Source organism: Heliangelus exortis, chromosome 1, assembly GCF_036169615.1.
Source record: "Heliangelus exortis chromosome 1, bHelExo1.hap1, whole genome shotgun sequence".
NCBI lineage: Eukaryota > Metazoa > Chordata > Aves > Apodiformes > Trochilidae > Heliangelus > Heliangelus exortis.
The window spans coordinates 121,807,524-121,826,712 of record NC_092422.1 but is presented as its reverse complement, the minus strand read 5'-3'; the positions used below and the strand labels follow the sequence as shown (position 1 = coordinate 121,826,712).

The window sequence follows — 19,189 nt, the reverse complement described above, 5'->3', positions numbered from 1 at the left end:
TAAAGAGCCTGGCTACTGCCTCATAGTTCAGAATGTGATGCCACAAACCCTGCTGTTTCCTTGCCAAAACCCTGCAAAACCCCACTAACACTCATAACATGGACATTAAGCTTTACAGATACTAAAAGTTCCATCCTCCAGTGCTACCTCATCAGACTGTCCACATCCTAGACACTTTTATGAGCACTGGCTCAGCAATATTGAATTCAATTAGCAAAGACTGATAAATAAGAACAATTCATCAGCATAGTTACCTAATGCACTACTCATTTCTGAAGGAGAGACATTCAGCAAAGAAACATGATACTTTTTTATAGTGCTTTAAATAGGGAATGCCATTATTTATGTTGAAGCTCTGTTGCTTTAATTGTTACTATTATGATTTCTATAGTATGAAATAGTATTTCTACTTATTTACTGTAAATACTCTTCCTTATTTATTGAAGAATGGAATCTGAGAAAATGAAGGTTATATAAAACGAAGTTGACAAAGACTGTAAGGGAATCAATGTAATATTTTCAATGAAATTTGAACTTTGAAAACTTTCTATAGATTCACTGCAAGATTCCAGTCACAGAACAGCTACCAAAGAATCTTATATATATAGGACCAAAATTCCAGTATCTTGCCCAGATTTTCAGTCACACTAGTTGTATGTGTTCTATTACAGATATTATCTATTCATGCTGTGTGACCTTCCTTCATATGCAAGCAAACTATGGCAGGGTTTCACACAAACAAGATAGTAAAAAAGTACACAAAACTGCCTACTGACACTGTTCTAGGTTCTGATTCAACACACTTCTTGTATTTCAACAAAAGAATAACTCGACCCCAAAATAGCAATCCAAATGCTCAAAGTTAACATACACTCAAATCCTTTATAATTTCATTATGAGGAAACAGAGTTTGTCAGAGCAAGAAATCTGCTACTCAGAAAGCCTGTGTGTTACTGCCTTTCCCCTGTTCCAGTAAACCTGTTCCAGTTTTAATTTCCAGCTTTTAAGTCTCTTGTTCTTATTCCTCTTTATCTTCCCTTGGGAGGGTGGGTAATAGAGAACAGTTCTGTCCTCTGGTTTTCCAAAAGGGATTAAGTACTTTAGTACTTATGCTTAAGTAGGCTTAAGTAATTTGTTGAATCAGGGTTTATCTTATTTTCAGACTCAGTATAATGGGTACTGGGAACAAAAGTTTTCAGTGAAAACTTCCAACAGCCAGACTTCACATTAAACCTCAGGCAGCAGGAGAGGATTCACAATTGCAGCCTACAAAGTTGTTCTTTTTAAATTCTCAATTGTCAGTCAGGTCTTTTTTCTTCAGAAAGAAATCAGGTTCTATCAATTTTACAAAATTCTCCAGCTACTTACTCTGTGAAGCCATGAATTTTCCTACAAATAAAAACTGAAATAAATAAAAAAGAAGAAAACAAAAGTCTCTCAGTTTCCAACATTAGCTTCTCAGTGATGCTCAAAACAATTTGTATCACCATTAAAAAAAAAAAAGCAAAGCAAACCAACCAACAGGAAAAAAAATGGTGCTAGGCCCCAAAAAAGGATGAAAATGCCAAGTGCCTTTAAACAGCCTTTCATAGAACTGCAGCCTTATCACAGCATGATTTAATGGCTAATCCACTTAGTAAATCCATATAGCAATCACCACACCCAGATCTCACCACCCACCTGATCACTTAACTCCACTTAATGCAATTACCAGCCTTTCTGTCCATAGACCCTTATCTTCCTGCTACTGTCATAGAAAGAGCAAGTGCCAAGTATCTTTGATGGCTTTATTTTTTTCCCCACAAAATGTAATACTGAACAGTAAACTCAATCTGGCCAGACTAATCAAGAACTTGTAAATAAGTTTTCAAGTTTCAACATACTGCTTTAATTTTCATGCTATGTAGCAAGAGAAACTGAAAAGTTGAGCTTTTTAAATGAAGAAAGCTAGAACATTAGGCTAACTAGTCACTAAGGAACCCTACATTATTTTTTTTTTCCATTTTCCCAGAATTTATCAGGCACTATGAAAGCAAAAACATTGCTTGAAAGTGTGCCTTCTGGTTTTCACTAAATTACAAACCACAAATTAACAAAATGGAACATACTTCTACTATTTAAGATCTCCCCAATTACTCACTGTGCCATATTTCAGGAATATGACAGTGTTCAATTTAACATTAATTTCTAAATGAATTTGAGTATCTCTCTTAGTAATTAAAGTCCATCTTGAAAACCACTATGGTCATCAATACTTCAGATGATTTCTGACAAATCCATTGAAAAATCCAGTATTTTTTGACACCTCTCTTCTTCCTCTGTCTCAACCCATTTTGATTTTGCTGTTTCATGATCACACCAAGAGACAACACAGACTGATGGTACACAGACTTTCACAGTGCTGGCCAGGTATAGCTGTACTTCAACAAACATAATTTACAAATGGAAGAACATAGAGTCAGTCCTCATTTTTTTAAAAGAAATTACCTAACCTGAGATTACTTGTCTATAATTATACAGAGAAGTAAATAACAAATGGTTATACATAATTGTATGAAAGAGATGTCTGGAAGTCATCTCATCCAAACTTTCAGTCAAAGCAGAGCTATCTTAACCATTAGGTTGTTCTGGGCCTTGTCCAACCAGTTCTGAAAATAGCTAAGATTAAATAGATTACAACATGCCTGGTTACATTACACATCCATATCGTAGTCTCCACGTTGTACAATACTAAAAATGCATTTGCCAAAACACATCTCTTCAGATCTCACAGGTAACTTTAAAGTTACACTGGAAGTTAAGAAGCTGCATAATATATATGCAAGAACAAAATGCTTAGGTTTATTCCTTAAAACACAACTGGAAAGTGTAGTGTAGCACTAATATAAGACATGATTTTTTTCAATATACTTCTTTCCCATCACTGTTCAGCAGGGTATAATCATCACCTGCTGATTCTTTCTAGGCACAATACATATTGCACTTTTGAGCAGCTGCTTCTAAGTGTGGGTGGTGTGTTCCTGAAATTACCAATAAAATTTCAGCTCACTGCAGAGGAGACAACACTGCAAAACAGAAGTTTAACAGAAATATGCCTTCATGGGTGATAGAGACCTCCATCTGAACCCTATTTAAATAAACTCATCACTTAATCTCCTAAACTAAGAAGAATAAAAAAAGCTACAAAATTTTTCACTGAAATTTAGAAACTATAGGAAAATATCAAAGATAATACAACAATCTTACTCTGGCTCGTACATGCTCCAGGTATACTGTAAGCCCAAGGTGTCCTCCCTGGAAAATAATCCTGTCTCTACCATATCTACAGCATCAGCTAAGAAACAAGATAACTGCAACATAAAATAGATAATGCCACAAGTCTTTCTATTTCTAATTTTTGTGAATTTCAACACCAATTAGTATCGGTCAAATCTAGTTCTTTACCATTCTAATTAGAAGTGTTCTCCCACTAAATACACTGCGAGGTAAAGTTGTTAACGAAGAAAATAGATGGCACCATTTCTTGGGTCCAAGTTGTTAAAATACTTTAACCAATAGTGTATAGTTAAAATATGCTCCTTGTTTTTCTGTTTTTATTAGAGAGAAAAGAAGAAATACCCCATCTTTTATACTCCCTCCTCTGTGTCTTAGCTGTTCAAAAAGTAACTAACACACATTGAACTTAAAATGTAAGAAAATTTTGAGGTAAGTCAAAATAGAAGCTCAAAATGGAAGAATATATCACAATGAAAATAGATAATGCCCAATAAATTTCCCAATATTAGCATTTTTCAGAAAGAGACAGAGTCTTCATACTGTCTCCCCAGAGAGAGCATCAATACAGAGATTTTTTAGGAACATAATTTGTTTTCATGTACCTAGAACTGTCTTTGCAATCATAAACAGAATTGCAACATAATAATTTTCAAAGTTGGGCTTTCTATAGAATAACCTTAACCCACTTCTACCGTACAAAGACAATACAAAATTCCTTCCTATTAAAAATTAATTTTTAAAGCTATATAAAAAGAAGTACAGACAGACATGATAAACTTCCAGAAGTCAGACATGAAACACCTAAACCCTGTTAACTGACAAATCCAACTCCAAACTATAAATATTCCTATAAAAGCCCTTACTGATAAAGAAACAACATTATAAACATCTTAAAATCATGTCAGGAGTCCACTTTCTCTTACTTGCTAACTAAAAGAATTTTGGGGAAAATTTCTCTTCCACATAAGAACCTGTAACAAAGCTGTTACAGTTCCTACCTCTAGGAATCCTGGAGCCGTGTTAGAATATACATCAGTCTCGGAAGTAAATGTGAAGATATTCCAGAAATTCATTGTTTCTAAAAAGACTAAAATCTGACATTAAGCTAGAAGCATGGCACTTCATTAAGTATTTAAGTAAACTTTCCATATCTGATTGTATTTTTGTAAATAGCCATGTTTCCTGGCAACAGGAAGGTTTGTACGTACCGCTTTTAAATTAAACTTCATTTTTTCCACAGTAACTGCACTGTTTGCTTCACTGATATTACTTTTAATTTTTAATATTTTTTCCTGGTTGGACATCATGTCAAACACAGAGAACAACTGTTAGGATTTTTAAGCCATATATGCAGCACTTAATTCAAAAGAAAGTGCAGTCAAGCTGATCCAACACCTTCCTAAATGGGACATAGCTAAACCTACCTTATCTCTCAATTACTTTACATCACAACTAGGAAAATATACTGGCATGGCTGGCAAGATTAAGGTGTGCAGATTGCTTGCCTTAAACTGATAATATTGCTATGATCACCCAGGTCTCTACACCACCCATGTCTCTCACATTGCAGACAGCCCTGTATTTATCTCTGATAAGGCTCAGTTTCCCCTCAGGAGAGAAATACTCAGAGCACACTATCCATACAAAAGAAAATGTGAGCAGGTATGTTTGTATGTGGGTTATGATAAACTTTGTAAAACAGATTAGGAGCTGAATAATAAATTAACCTGCACTGCAGAATAGAAGAAACCAATTCTATTACTGGCACACAAGATTGCTCTATACTTAACATATTCCTGAACCCTTCCTTACCTTGACCCCCTTAACCAATCAATAAAGCAACCAAATGCCCTCATCAAACTGGTCTTTGTTCAGATTGCTTCCTATTGCTTTACTGAAGCCTACATTTAGGCAAACTAGGAAAGAGCTATCCCTTGCTCAACCTTCTAAGCTTCTGCCATAAGGAAACCTTGTGGGAAAAATGGCTGAAGTATTCTAGTACCTCTACCTCCATACCTGAACTGCTTAATACTTATTTCACATTTGAATGTAATGAGTGCAGAAGTTAAGGTTCTCTCTTGCCCACAGCATGGGAGTGAGAGCCAGGAGTATAGCACAGACATATAGCACAGACCAGAATTCAAACTCCTTTTACCAAAAATCTAAAGGGGTGAATTCTTACTTGATGTACATTTGCTATTCTTGCCTTTGTCATGACAAAGTGCCCATTCACTGACTAACCAAAGGCAATGTGGAAGAGTTAAGTGCCTGAGCCTGAACAAGAGAACAAGGACGTGTAGACTGCTGTGGAGAAGATCTACATTGGAAAGGAGCACCCTGGGACAAGAGCCTTGTTGAAACTCAGACTGGAATAAAAAAAGCAGTTGAAGGTTTAATTACTGAGTAGTCATCTCCCACTAAAACCACAGGTGTGATACACATTGAAAAATAGGACCTGCAGGCACAGGTACTCAGTAACTGAAGGTCTGACTGCTAGTGAGACTACAGCTACACTGCAGATAGCACTACAATCTGCAAATTGCAGACAGCATGGTGGTACAATCTCACAATCTGTCTCTGACTATCAGTCTCAGCAGCTTTGTAGTTAAGGTCAGTCCTTGTGCTGTAGCCCCTGTTCCTACATCTTCACTGCTGTCATTACCTGTGCTGTGATTCCTTCAAGAAAAGCATAAACATACTATAGTGTCAACCCAGTTACCTGCAGAATTGTACCCTGGCAGCCTGTATATCTTTGGAAATACTCTCAAGTGCAACACCCATACACAGATTGAGGTAAGGGTTAATATAAAAAGCCTGCTAGTAACTGTCTAGAGGTCACATTGACCTGAGAGAAACTAAGACAAAATGCTTGTTTAATAGAAGCCAAAAAATTGTTTAGGTAGTCATCACATTATAAGGGAAATATATGTGCTAAACTGATAACTATAGCAACCTTGAGATAAGAAACAGAACATGTTGTCAGCTTGGCTGAAGACTGAAGAAATGAGCACGCCTGGAGAGGAAGAGGTGAAAAGTTTACCCAGAGAAAGACCTTTGCTTCATTTTTACTTCATCCCCACAACCCCCACCAGAAAACACTACGCAAGCGCGGGAGGGAGGAGAATATGAAAATGACCTCTTTGGACTGATTTTAATACAAAGGAGTAGGTGATGCATATGTATAGGTGTATTGTGAAACCTAATGAATATGTAAAACTTCAGTGTAGATAACAAAAGCCTGATTGCAAGATTGGTGCCCACAGATTCCAGAGGAATTATCCCCTCGTGTGCCCAGCTCTGAATAAACACACCCCTCTCTAGAACTTTCCAAGGTGTAGGGTCGTTTCTGCAAGACTATTTCTACCTCTAAACTTTCCCATTCTACATTCAGGTAAATTATCAACCTCTTGACTAATTCCTCATTCAAGATTATAATAATAACACAAAAACGGTTCCATTTGTATCGTTAGAAGGCATTGCTCAGAAATACATTTTAAAGATCATATCTCAATTTTCTTTCCAATAATAACCTAAAGAAGACAGAGAACTCTCTAAATGTTATATTTTATCACATTATTCCTATTTTTATATCTACTCTGAGAGAAAAGTATATATATGCAATAGCATATTCTTTTCTTCCAGCTCTTAGACGGGAAGAATGTTCATTAATAGAATATTTTTATGATTTTATTTAAGCAGAAATTCAACCATTAAAGCATTAAAAATCTTGATAGTTACTGTAGGAAGATTTTATAAGAATTGGAGATCCATGAAAGAGGGTCTAGTAGTACATATCATGATAGCTTTTTCTCCGTTCAACAGGCACATCATTGCAAAGTGAATTGTTTGCTACAAAGCCTGCAATGAAGAAAAGGTTTTCTTTTGTACTGACTGACAGCCAGAGAATATTAAATCTGGAATTTTCTAAGAAAACTTGTTTGGGTTTTTTTCAGATATAAAATACTCATTTGTGGAAGTCAACAGTTTCCACAAAAACATGCATCAGTTTCACAAAGGATGGAATTTCTGCCCCCAAAAAAAGATTAATGTCAGAAACAGCAGTAAGTCCACATCAGCCACAAATCATAACCTACAAATGAACTCTCTTCTAAAACAAGAGGAGGCATTTAAATTTGTCTCCCCAAATCCACCTGGTTATCTGTGGTCTCCAGCTTTTTTGGTTTGGTTTTTGTTTTTTTGGTTTTTTTGAGAGTGGTAAAGCTGGTTGTTACGTCCATTTGGGCACTTTCTAAAACCCTTAAAATTTTAAGATGATGCAAAGATTTTCCATTAAGCTTTTCCAGAACTTCACCAATTACAAGTAGTGGAAGGGTGGCCTATTCTGAGAATACCTGTATCATTGCTATGTTAGATCTTAAATTATTTCTGCAGAACTAATTCCACTTCCTATAAACAGCCATTTCTAAAATGGCATTTTCCAGCAGCATACAGATAGAAATGACACCGTGCAGGTCAGAAGTACCTTCAGACAAGACTTTTTCCATAACTGCAATAACGAAATCATTTGCCAAGCTCTTTTCTTTGACATGTTGAAAACTGTGAGCTCATTAGGTCACAGATGGATACTGTCAGGTTCTCACCCAAAATTCACATTAATTATACCATTGTACTGGTGACTGTGTATACAAACCAAGAATCAAGCTTTATGTTTGTTCTGTTTTGAAGTGTAAACAGAGTATATTTACATAACTGCAAAATATATTTTTAACTGGAAGAGAAGTGGAAAAATAAACTTGTCATTTTGGTTCAAGAGTAATTGATAGACCCTTTTTGCTATTTTGAGATCTTTAGTAGAGTATGGATTTTAAGACATGATGTCAAATGCCTTGAACTCATTGTTTATTCCTGACGGAAGTCTGCATTTTCTGATATGCTAATGGACTGACATAAGTATCAGGAACATGTTTTTTTTACTTTCACCTAAAACATGCTGTCGGAGATCATATCTATCATAACTTGTTAGATGAATTCAGGATGCTGGTCTTAATGTAAAAATTGAAATAAGTAATTTTTGTTCTCGATCCCTTGGAACAAGATGTTGTCTGCTGCATTCTGAAGTGAATGTGAAGGATGCAATAGATTAGCTATCAGCTTGAAAGATTGCACACAGTGATGGCAACGGTCTGTAAACTGAACTCAGTGGTTTATAATTTGGAGGCTCTACTTAATTTCTTTCCTGTCTTCAGTAAAAAGGAAAACAGCAAAGCCATCTCTGTCTTCCATTTTTATGCAGAGAAACAATCTAGAAAGGCACTGTGGTTTCATGAATGAACATAAAATAAAAATATTATTTTTCCATAATTAGAAATCTTATTAGTTCTCAGAGCAAGAAACATGACATACTCTAAGATTTAGTGTAAAATTTATGTTGAAGGAATAAAACTAATTCAGGAGTCACTAGCTTAAAACTTTCATCATTCTTGAAATTAATCTCTCTATAAAAAGGAAGGAGATACCAACCAAGCTAATTTTATTCTATTTTTTTTTCAAATGCACTCCTCAATTTCATAACACACTTTATATCTGCATACATTGGAAAAAAAAAAAAAAAAGCAAGCATTTTTTAAAATTAGGAAATTACTCAAAAATTACATATATGATCATCATAGGAAAGTTAACAATAATTAGGTGATATATATTTAAGTCAGAGAAGTTCCACTTAAGAAATATTTTTAAAGCAGTCTTAAAAAATGAGGGCTGTAAACGAGGACTAAAAATGAGGACTCCTACTGTGAAGCAGGATAATTCCAACAGCTCTGCACCTTGCCAAATGTCTAAAATGATAGATAGTATGAAGAAGAAAACAGCTACTGAGAGGGGAAAGGAAAATAAAATCTCCTTCTGAAAAGATCTGGCAGTGCTCAGTGTTATTCGAGGGCATTAGTTGCCATATCCTGTTTCCCTTGACTGCAGTGGAAATGTTAGCATTGACTCCAAACAGGTGCAGGTCCCCTGAGACTGAAAGGAATAAAAAGTACAGTCACAGGATGAAAGCAACAGTGTGTAAAGTGTGGTAAGACAGGATACGTAATTACAATCTGGTACACAAGAATCTGACAAAGCTATTTAAGTGCAGTGCCAAGTAAGGATGCAACTGAAAAGCCAGACGTTTCTAAACAGAAATTTGGCAGGTCTCTATTCAACACTACAAGAAAAGCACAGGAAAAAATGTTACAGAAATGAGAGTGCTTGGCTACAGTGGGGGGAAAGAACAAGGGAGACCCAGAAGCAGCAATAAGCATCATCCTGTTCTGCAGCAATACAGTATCACTTGTTCAGGACACAGCTGTTGGGAGGCCTTGGTGGACACTGCAGTCTGGTCTCCTCTGACAATTGTTGGGACCTCGGCTCAAGGATATTACACTTTTTTAATTCATTCTTCTCTGTATTATCATGAGCATTTGAAAATGTTTGGGGACTTTTTTTAACTTATATAATCTTCAAAGAGAAGTTTTAGGCTACATTCTTAGACCAGTTGAGTTATGCATGATGTCCTCAATTAATTCTATAAGGAAAGTGGCTGAGATGTCATATTAATTAGAAGCTGGTCAAAAATAGAGTACTTATCCCAAAGGAAACTATAGGACTTCAAAATTTCTTTCCAGACTGAATCAGGAGAGAATGCTATGCCACAGAAAAATCTGTCTAAAATGGGGTAATAAACACAAAACAGTCCAAATATTAAACTTATCTGAATGAGCACTACAGCCGAATGACTGAATCTTGACACTCATTTTTAAAACTGGATTTTGAGGTTAAAATGAAGACTGAAGGTAACAAGGAAATAAAGCAAGATTAGAAATTACTGTACGAGGTAGCATGAGATTAAGCAGCTCTTCTATAGTTAATGTTTTAAGGTTAAAAGGTAAACACATACCTGTGCAAGCATGGGAAATCCAAGGTTCCTGCATCCATTACAAGGTGTCAAGGCCTCCCATAAACCTGAAGGACCACAAGTATTTTCACCTGCATCATCATCATCTTCCTCTCTTGGGGATAAACTTGTTGATGAAGGTCTCTGTGCATAAAGAGAGAGGACTTTCAAAACTAAACACAGTGTTATATTGTAAAGAAACATTAGATAATGAAAGGAATTTAACAGATTACCATTTGTGAATTCCAAAACATGTATTGTTACTTTAATACAAAATAACTACTAAACTGTTAATTTCTTTATGAAAATCCCACTTTCTAAGGAAGATGCATATTGGCCTACCTGCAATTATACTTTAAATACAAGTAAATGTAATATCATATATTGAAAATATGTATTTATTTTCTTCATTATGAAGTCAATGGCGATTTCTACTTCATTTAAAATTTGCTTTGACATCACTAAGTTCACTAAATCACAAAGAGAATAAAAACTAAGATTTGTTTTTTAAAAAAAAAGCTATCACCAAGAAGGAAACACTATAAGCCAAGCAGATGTTGCTTTATTAGTCATCTGTTGTGTTCAGCAAAGAAAAGTGAAAGTGTATTATATTTTCCTAGACCAGTCCACGATTTATACAGAAAAAAAAATATATTGAATTTATCAAAATATGAGGTTTCAATTTTTATTTTATATTTGCCAGTAATAAGGGTGTTATTTTGTAGGGAAAAACATATTTTAAAATCACCTGTCTTATTTTGTTTCATCAACTAGAAATACTGAAAGGTGCAGGAAAAAGTCATTCAGTTATGAACATTAGGGCTTCCATAATGGTGTCAGTGATAAGGGATAATACTGCTTTTTGCTTAAACCAGAATCCTATTTTTTTATGACAGCTAGAAACAGAAAGAGTGGACAGTTCCCATCGGTTTATGCTATTTTACTGTCCTGCTATACAGGACAGCCCACCCCAACAGAACAAATTGCAGTAGCAACTTCCTTGATTATAGGAGAAGGAGGAGGCAAGTTAAGCCAATAAGGAATGATTTCTAAAATCTCATATTAAAAAATTATGACAAAAAAAGAGTAAACTTTACTTGTATCCTAATTCTTTGTCCATATTTAAATTGGAATATCTAATAGGTTTTCATCCTGCTTGACATTTGTTTGTGCAGCTTACCTGATACTCAGACACTAGATGCTGTCTTTGGGAAGACAACTTGTTTGTCTTAATCTTCCCAGCAGGATTTTTCCCTGACCAACATAATGCTGATGGGACAATGGCTGACCACATCTGTTAATCTGGTGGTAATATTAGCTCTAAAGCACTCCTATGAGGTCCCTAGAAAATTAAACACCCTCCACAATTAACTGCAAATTGTTTTAGCCAACAGAAAAAAGAAATGTGTGGAGTTTGCTGCAAGAAAGGGAATGGGGAGGTGGAGGAAAAGTAGAGGGGAAAAGCAGCAGTTCTGAAGATGACCACAAGCTGATGTTCAATGTAAGAGAAGCAAAGGCACTGCACACAGGCACCAACACGAATTGTGTAACATCTGAGGAGCATTTAACCTTTGACTTGTGATAGCTTCTTAAACACCAATGTGACTGGCATACCATTAATTTAAGTAGAAAAAAAAATGTCTAAATTATTTTTCCCCTTACCCATGAAAGATGAAAAACATAATATATCCATTGCCATCAGTCTGATTCCCCTCAGAAAATGGTTGTTCCCTTGTTGCAGACTTTATGAATTTAGCCTTATCATACAAAGTAGATTTACTTACTTTTATTTTAACAGTCAGTTTCTAAACCATTCTTAGCATGGTATTTCATAAGGCTATTCTGACAGTCAAGTGGTACCACGGAATGTGTTGCCATAGCAACCAATACTCTTGCACAGATTATTAAAAGGATTGGGTTAACTCTGCAGAATGTGAGTCATGAAAGACTATTATTGCTATACATTTGCATAGACAAAGGAAGCAGACTATGGGTCCTTCCTTTTTATTTATGATGCCATCTTCCATGGTGGTTGCCCTATGTTTACAATTTAAAATTCAGAATTGCCGTACCAGAGAATAAAGTGCTTCTTGCCCCCTGCAGCAAAAAACAGAGAACTGCAGCAGTGCTAGATACAGGAAAGCAGGTAGCAAACATTAGCTGTCCCCTTACCGGCCAGCGTAAGTGAATAAAGACAGAAATCACAGAAAAATGTATAGTCAATGAACCTTCTAAAGGTAGTAAAATTGACGCACATTTTTAAAGGCTCAAAAAAAAAAAAAAAAAAAAAAAAAAAAAAGAATAAAATTTAGTACATTTGAATCATTCAAGGGAGAACATGCGAGTATTTAGCCATCACAGAAACAGTGAGAACAAAAAAAAACAAACATCACAGCAAAAACATTATAGAGCAATAGAAAAACACACAAGCAGAATGTGAATAAAAATTGTATTATTTCCATTAGATTTATTTTATATGACTAGTCCAGAGTGATAGACCAGAAAAGTGGGGCTCCCCCAATTTTAAATTAAGGTTGTCAATATGAACGAGAAGTGAGGAATATTACATAGGCAGATCTCCTGATCATTCAAAAAGAACAGTCCATATCAGAGTTCATTGCACACACTTTTGGAATAAATTGACCAGTACTTTCATACAAGGAGATAATCCAGGTAGGAATTACATGGTACGGGCTAATTCAGAGACTACTGCAGAGCTGGACTGGCTCTCATTATACTTAATGACTGATTTCTATCTTCTCACGCAGACATCTGCTACTAAAAAAAGAAGGATTAAGAGAAATGTACATGAAGGGTCAAGAAATTTTACCCAGCGAGGTGGTAGAGATGTCCCTGGAGGGACATCCCTGGAGATGTCCAAAAGACAGGTAGATGAGGTGATACAATGGATGGTTTAGTGGTTGGGGTTGTAGGGCAGAACGTTGGACTTAATAACCTCAGAGGTCTTTTTCCCACCTTGATGATTCCATGAAACAGTTCTTGCTATTACATTCCCTCCTGCCAGAAGCCCAGTTCTTCCTGGACAACAGGCACCAAGGAATAAGTGAGAACTGCCTCAGGGTGAGAGCTGCATTTGCAAAGAGGACTCAGGGAGTTTATAGCTGCATGGGAGAGAGGGGAGTCAGAGAATCCCAAAATGGGGTAGCCCAGGTTTGCATACCCTGGGGAGAGGGGTACACCTGGAGGAGACAGGTGAGATAAAGAAAGATCTGCCATCGATCCAGAGCTCAGACTGTCACACAAACCCATAAAACTCCCAACAAAGACCACCCAGTTTCCTGATGTTCTCTCCCAGCCCTCATTCTTTTCTCAGAACTGCCTCATTTTTTGTTCTGTTGTATAATCCAATTTTTCCTCCTCAGAGATACTTTGGACATGAAAATCTAATTCTGTGTGGGCTGCTGGGAAGCCTTGAAATAGCCCTGAGGGGAGAGTTTTAGTGAAACCAAAGTTACTTATGCCCACCTCTGAGGGGAAAAAAAAAAAAAAAGAGAGAAAAAAAAGAAAAGAAAAAAAAGTGGAAAATATTTCCATCACCTAAAGAAAAATAGGCACAAACGAGAAACTTATATTCATGCCTGCTTTGACTCGAAAATAAAAAGTAAACATAGCTAAAAAATGCCACCCAGATCATAGTTGCTCAATTAATTGAATTTGACATTATGAAATGGGGAAGTCAGTATAAACTGTAATACTAAGTTTCAAAAAGGCCAAGTCTGCCTAAGATAGGTGAGACATAAGTATAAGTATCACACCCCTTCAAACAAAACAAACAGAAAATCTTAAACTATATTAGATATAAGATAAAAAATGAACTATTGGTAGGTAAACCACAGGATATTGATAAATATTTTACATTAAAGTTCTCCTTTTTCACTCAAATACTGAATTCTGGATTTCAAATTGCACATAGCAATCGGACTAACGGTACAATTTCTCCGTATGTAAAAAAGAGAATAAGAATTTAGCAGTAAAGGAGGAGTAAAATCTAGCATAAGAACACTGGACCATTACAATTAGGGGAAATTTCCTTCAAACTCTACTGGGCCTGACACATCAGCTCTGGTTTCCATAGCTGATGCAAACTTAGATCATGCCTTTGAAAATCTAGGTATGGAAGTCGTCTTCTTTATGTTTCCATCTACAGTAAAAGCAGAATTTGCCCAGCAGGATACATTAGGCTGAAGGATACTTTATTCCGCAAACAGGATACCTGTTCTCCTCATGTATGTATGTACATTGTATTTGCTGTCACAATAACTTGAAATGACTGTGGATCTAAGAGAGCAAGACAATATTTAGCAATACACAGATTTATAAGTACAGACAAAAAAAAAAAAAAAAGAAAAAAAAAAGATAAATTCTGTTCCACTCTTATTTAAAAGTCAACAGGAAAAGAAAGAGAGAGCACCCTTAATCTTACTTAAAGCTAAGTTCCAGCTCAAGAAGCTTTACACCAATGTATGAAACATACATAAAGTTTGGTGTTCGTTTTTACAGATGTTAATGATTTCCTGACTACTATATGACCTGATTATATAGATGAGTTTTCTCTATGAATACAGGAAGTCAGACAAAGCCTCTCATTTCCTTTTCTTTTTATCTTGTAAATCTGTTTTTTAAAAATTATCATCTGCTTGGAGAAGTATTACAAATACCCTTGCAGACAGTATATACCAGAACAAGATAGCACCAGCAAGGCTGTAAAAGATATAAAATAAAAGGACCTTTATCACTTGCTATTACACCATAGTTCTGGACACTAATATTACCTATTATCTTGCAGCATATCACATAGTAAGAAAATTAGCTTTTTTAAACAGAGTAGCAAAGATGAAATCCAGAAGACAACTTCATTCAGCTTCTGGAAGGCTGAAAGCAACCAAACATTTGAGAAGCTAAATGCTACCACTTCATCTGTAAAAAATCCTGTCAGCAAGAGGTTTCTTCAGAAGAAACAATTTGTCAGATATAGGACCATGTAAGTATCATAGCATTTCATATGATCCTAACCACTGGATTATAGGTGTGCCTCTCCCTGTCTCCTTTGCCTGGCCCAAAGGATATACAATTATGTCACAAAATACAAGTTTAAAAAAAATACAGTTATATTGTCCAATATTCTAAGTTTATTTTATATTATGAATGGAGAGGAAAACTGTTCCAGAATATCCTCTATAAATGAGGATGAGCAGGTTACTCTCTGCAGCTGCTGTTCCCAACAGCAGTGGCAGCCAAGCCAGGGATGGAAGAGCTGGGATGGAGTTCCTGTGCCGTCAGTGCTCCCTCTGCTGCTGCCCAGGATGCTCCATGGGGAAAACTGAAGGATGCAGAAGTGAAAAAAACCAGCACTTGGGCATCAAACGCAACACCATCAGTTACTACTTTTCCACAGCAGGCTGCCCACATTAACCAAACATATTCTTCTGTGATTCAGTAAGAATCCTGAGAAGGAGAAGCCTCGTTTACAAGACACATCTGTGTCTTACAAACAACAGTGAAACATTTTGGGTGCCTGGGTATGCCTCTCCCACAACCCCCAAAGCAGCCTTCTTCATACTTTGTGATTTTCCATTTCCCATCCTCATTATCTTGTCCTTCACTTTGCACTGCATGTCTGCAGCCATTCTTTCACAAATATTCCTAGTTTACATTTCTTTCATAATTTCATTTGTTATGAGTCTGGTTAGAGTTTGATTGCACCTCCTGTATTCTGCAAAGGAATAGCAGGAGAGCAAGGAGAGTGTTGTACCCAAAGAAGCTAAATATTAGCAAAGTGTACTCTGTACCTGCCTCTGCCACAACGGCTGTGGGATGCTGGGCATGCAATTGAAACTTCTCTGAGATGGTCACTAAGTTTGTGTTCCTTATTTGCTGGCTATACTGAAATGGTGAAGTCAAGTTGGCAGAAGTGCCAGGCTACATCAGGAATCAGCATGAGACATTCTGTGACCATTTTCAGTTGTACATGAGACGAAGTGCTCTGAAAATCCAAGCCCAAGCAGCCTGATACAGGGAGAATCTTGATCTCTGCACCACTGCACATCAGCCATGCTGCGTGTGATAGTATTTTTTGACTGGATCTCCATAAAAAAAAAAAAAAAATCTTGTCAGAAGCAGCCACATGCTCTGAACTGAAGCACAGTAATGTCTGAACTGGGGAAGAAATCACTGTAACCTGAAGTCAACAGAGCCATGGAAATAGATTGTATGTAACAACAGTAAAATATATTAGATTTAGACTTGACACAAACATAATTCACATACGTGATCGAAGGTACATGAATGTGTAGTTACTGCCCCTCAGTGGGCAAGTGCTATTGATGCCTATCATGATGACCACCCCAAAAAGTAATCATTTCTCTTTAGAGAAGCATCTGATAGTGTGCAGTACATACACCCTGAAACCAGAGAACGAGTACAATATACACTGAATAAGGTCAAAATTATAAGTAAAAATGAGATTACAAAATGAATGGGTACAGCTGAATGTGTATTCAAAGTGGAGATACACATTTCAATTTTTTAGTTCACCCTTGCATGTAGCATAAATAGTAACAATTAAGACATTCCTCAATCTTCTCACTACTCATGAGAGAATGCATGCATACATATGATACTACACAAGTTTTAAGATTTGAAAAACCTAACAAGCTATTAATTATTAAGGAAATACAAGGCATAAAGTAAAAAAAGGTACATATTCTTCCACCAATAAAGGGATCAGTATTTTTCAAAACTTAAGATAGCTTTTAATTCAAAATTTTAAATTTAAACCATAACATTTTTAAAAGCCCATCAATAAACATTCATATATAAATAGAAAGGTTGATCTTGGCTAATTCATTTTTCACTAAACATAAAAGCTCTCAAACCAAGTACAGTAATAATCATATGAAAAGTATTTCATCTCTATAGTAAAGCCAGCATTAGGACACTCATATTTAGTGATTTGGTATTTTGTGTGATTATCTTAAGTGCAAAACAAAAGAGACCTCAATGTATTTTAGTAAGAATCTTCACTCTTTTCTAAGTCCTGCTTAATGTTTCCACGTGGGTGAAGATTTTCAAATGACAGATAATTCAAGATTTCGATAAATTGAAAAATTGCAGAGAATGGAACACTTAGTGCTTTTAGTCATTATAATTTAACCAAAATAAGAAGGTAGTTGTTAAGAATGATGTAGCAGGTGGAGCCTATAGAATTTTTATCTTTAAGTGTTTTGGGAAGCATACACTGCATTTGATTTTCAGTGTGAAATTAATGGAAGAAATATTACCTGCCTGAAGCTGCAATATGCACTGTCACGATACAAAAAAGCCCTTAGAACATCAAACTAATTGAAAGGAATGGACTATTTGAAAGCTAAACACTTAATCTAAGCTATTTGTTTAATCTATGGATTAAACTAATTTCTGGATCATCTCATCTATGGATTAAATTAGTTGTCATTAAAGCATGTAGGCATTTCTACAACTTACTCCATTCTAATATCTGTGGTTGGGACAAAATTGGCTTGCCTTCCAAATGAATTTATCCCTCTTAACTTTAGGTAAAATAAAGTGAACCTGTCTTTCAAGCACTTGTCTAATTTTTAGTGTCTACTGATAATAAGTATTTGTACAATTCAGTCTGTACATCGTAGTATCCATTTCAGATATTTAACATCAAAGCACTGCAAGTTCCTTGCTTGACCAAGGAAAAAAGAACTTCAACCCAACAAGCCACATAGACTGCAAGGACATTCTATGCTACAGAAATGCATTTCTAGGGATAGCTTTCCATCCCACAGGCATATAAGTTTTGACTTAAGTTGTTATTTAGGAAGGATTTGTAAGCTGTGCAAAAATGCAGGAATTTGGTAACTTTTATGTGTCTTGAAATTTAAGCAAATGAATAGTTCCAATCAAGTTAATGGGATTTCTCATGTTAATGACAGGCTTATGTGTCTCCTTGAATCAATATGCACATGACTCATTCCAAAATGTGACTCACTGTGAAAAACTAATGTACCATTTGAAAAAGAAAAGACTGACAAGGAAGGGAATAGGAGACTGAAGAGAAGCAAAAATCAAGTGTTAATATTTTTAGAAGCTTTAAATAGAATTAATAACTTAAGCATATTTACATAAAGGCAAAAATAACTCAGAGACCATTTTTTTGCTTTAAATGTCGTTGAAAGAAAATACTGCTTGGAGAATAACTACAGAGGCATCTCTGCATTTAACATCTCTGTGCTACCTGAATGTTATCATATAACATTTAAAAACACTTTGCAATGTAATTGCAAAGCAAATCAGCTGCAAAACATGCATTTTTCTTTTTTTAAAGTTGTGAAAGAGAGGGTGGGTAAGTGGGTGGCAAAGTGATGAAGCTTATAGAAAATACACTATTTGTCATGAAATAGAGCAGAAGGAACAGAAATTAGAGGAAAAATTAGGTGGTAAATGAGTAGGCAGAAGTCACCGCTTTGTTACTCCTCCAGTGTACGTTTTTTTATTTAGCATATACATTCTCAACAAGAGTGTGTTACTGAAAATGTAGTTATTATTCCATTAATTTGCTGTTGGCTTAATGAGCATAATGGGCATAAGAGAAAATCATAACTGAATACACAAAGCCAATCTAAAGAGTAACTACCTACAGCACTGAGTCAGTCATCTGAAGTTGAATGCTGGTTAAGACAATCAAAAGGACCTTGGCTAAGTCAAAAAGACTAAATCTAATGTAGAAACAATGCAGTAGAATAGCTGACAATCAGTTGACATGTCAAAGAAAATGCTGTTTTGGACAGAGAAAAGTGCAAGGTAGTAAGCATTCCAATACCCAGAAAGAATCAACTACTAATAATTAAAAGAAAGATCAGCAAAGGAAAAAGAAACATTTTTCATTTTAGTGTTATTTTTGTCTAAGACTGACAGGCAGTGCTGAGGCTGCTTCTTTGCAGGCTGTGAAGAGTTCATATTCCAGAGATATTGGGCAGGGCACCAATATCA

General features: G+C 35.8%; 1 protein-coding gene across 4 annotated transcripts in view; it reads right to left on the bottom strand.

Annotated features, from left to right (window-relative positions):
- The window catches only part of ANKS1B (ankyrin repeat and sterile alpha motif domain containing 1B), a 414,385-nt gene that overhangs the window by 300,663 nt on the left and 94,533 nt on the right, over nucleotides 1–19,189 (bottom strand). For all 4 annotated transcript variants that reach the window (XM_071764199.1, XM_071764208.1, XM_071764216.1 and 1 more), the window contains exon 9: nucleotides 10,175–10,315. In XM_071764199.1, the coding sequence (XP_071620300.1) occupies nucleotides 10,175–10,315 (141 nt within the window). The remainder of the gene's footprint in view (nucleotides 1–10,174; nucleotides 10,316–19,189) is intronic.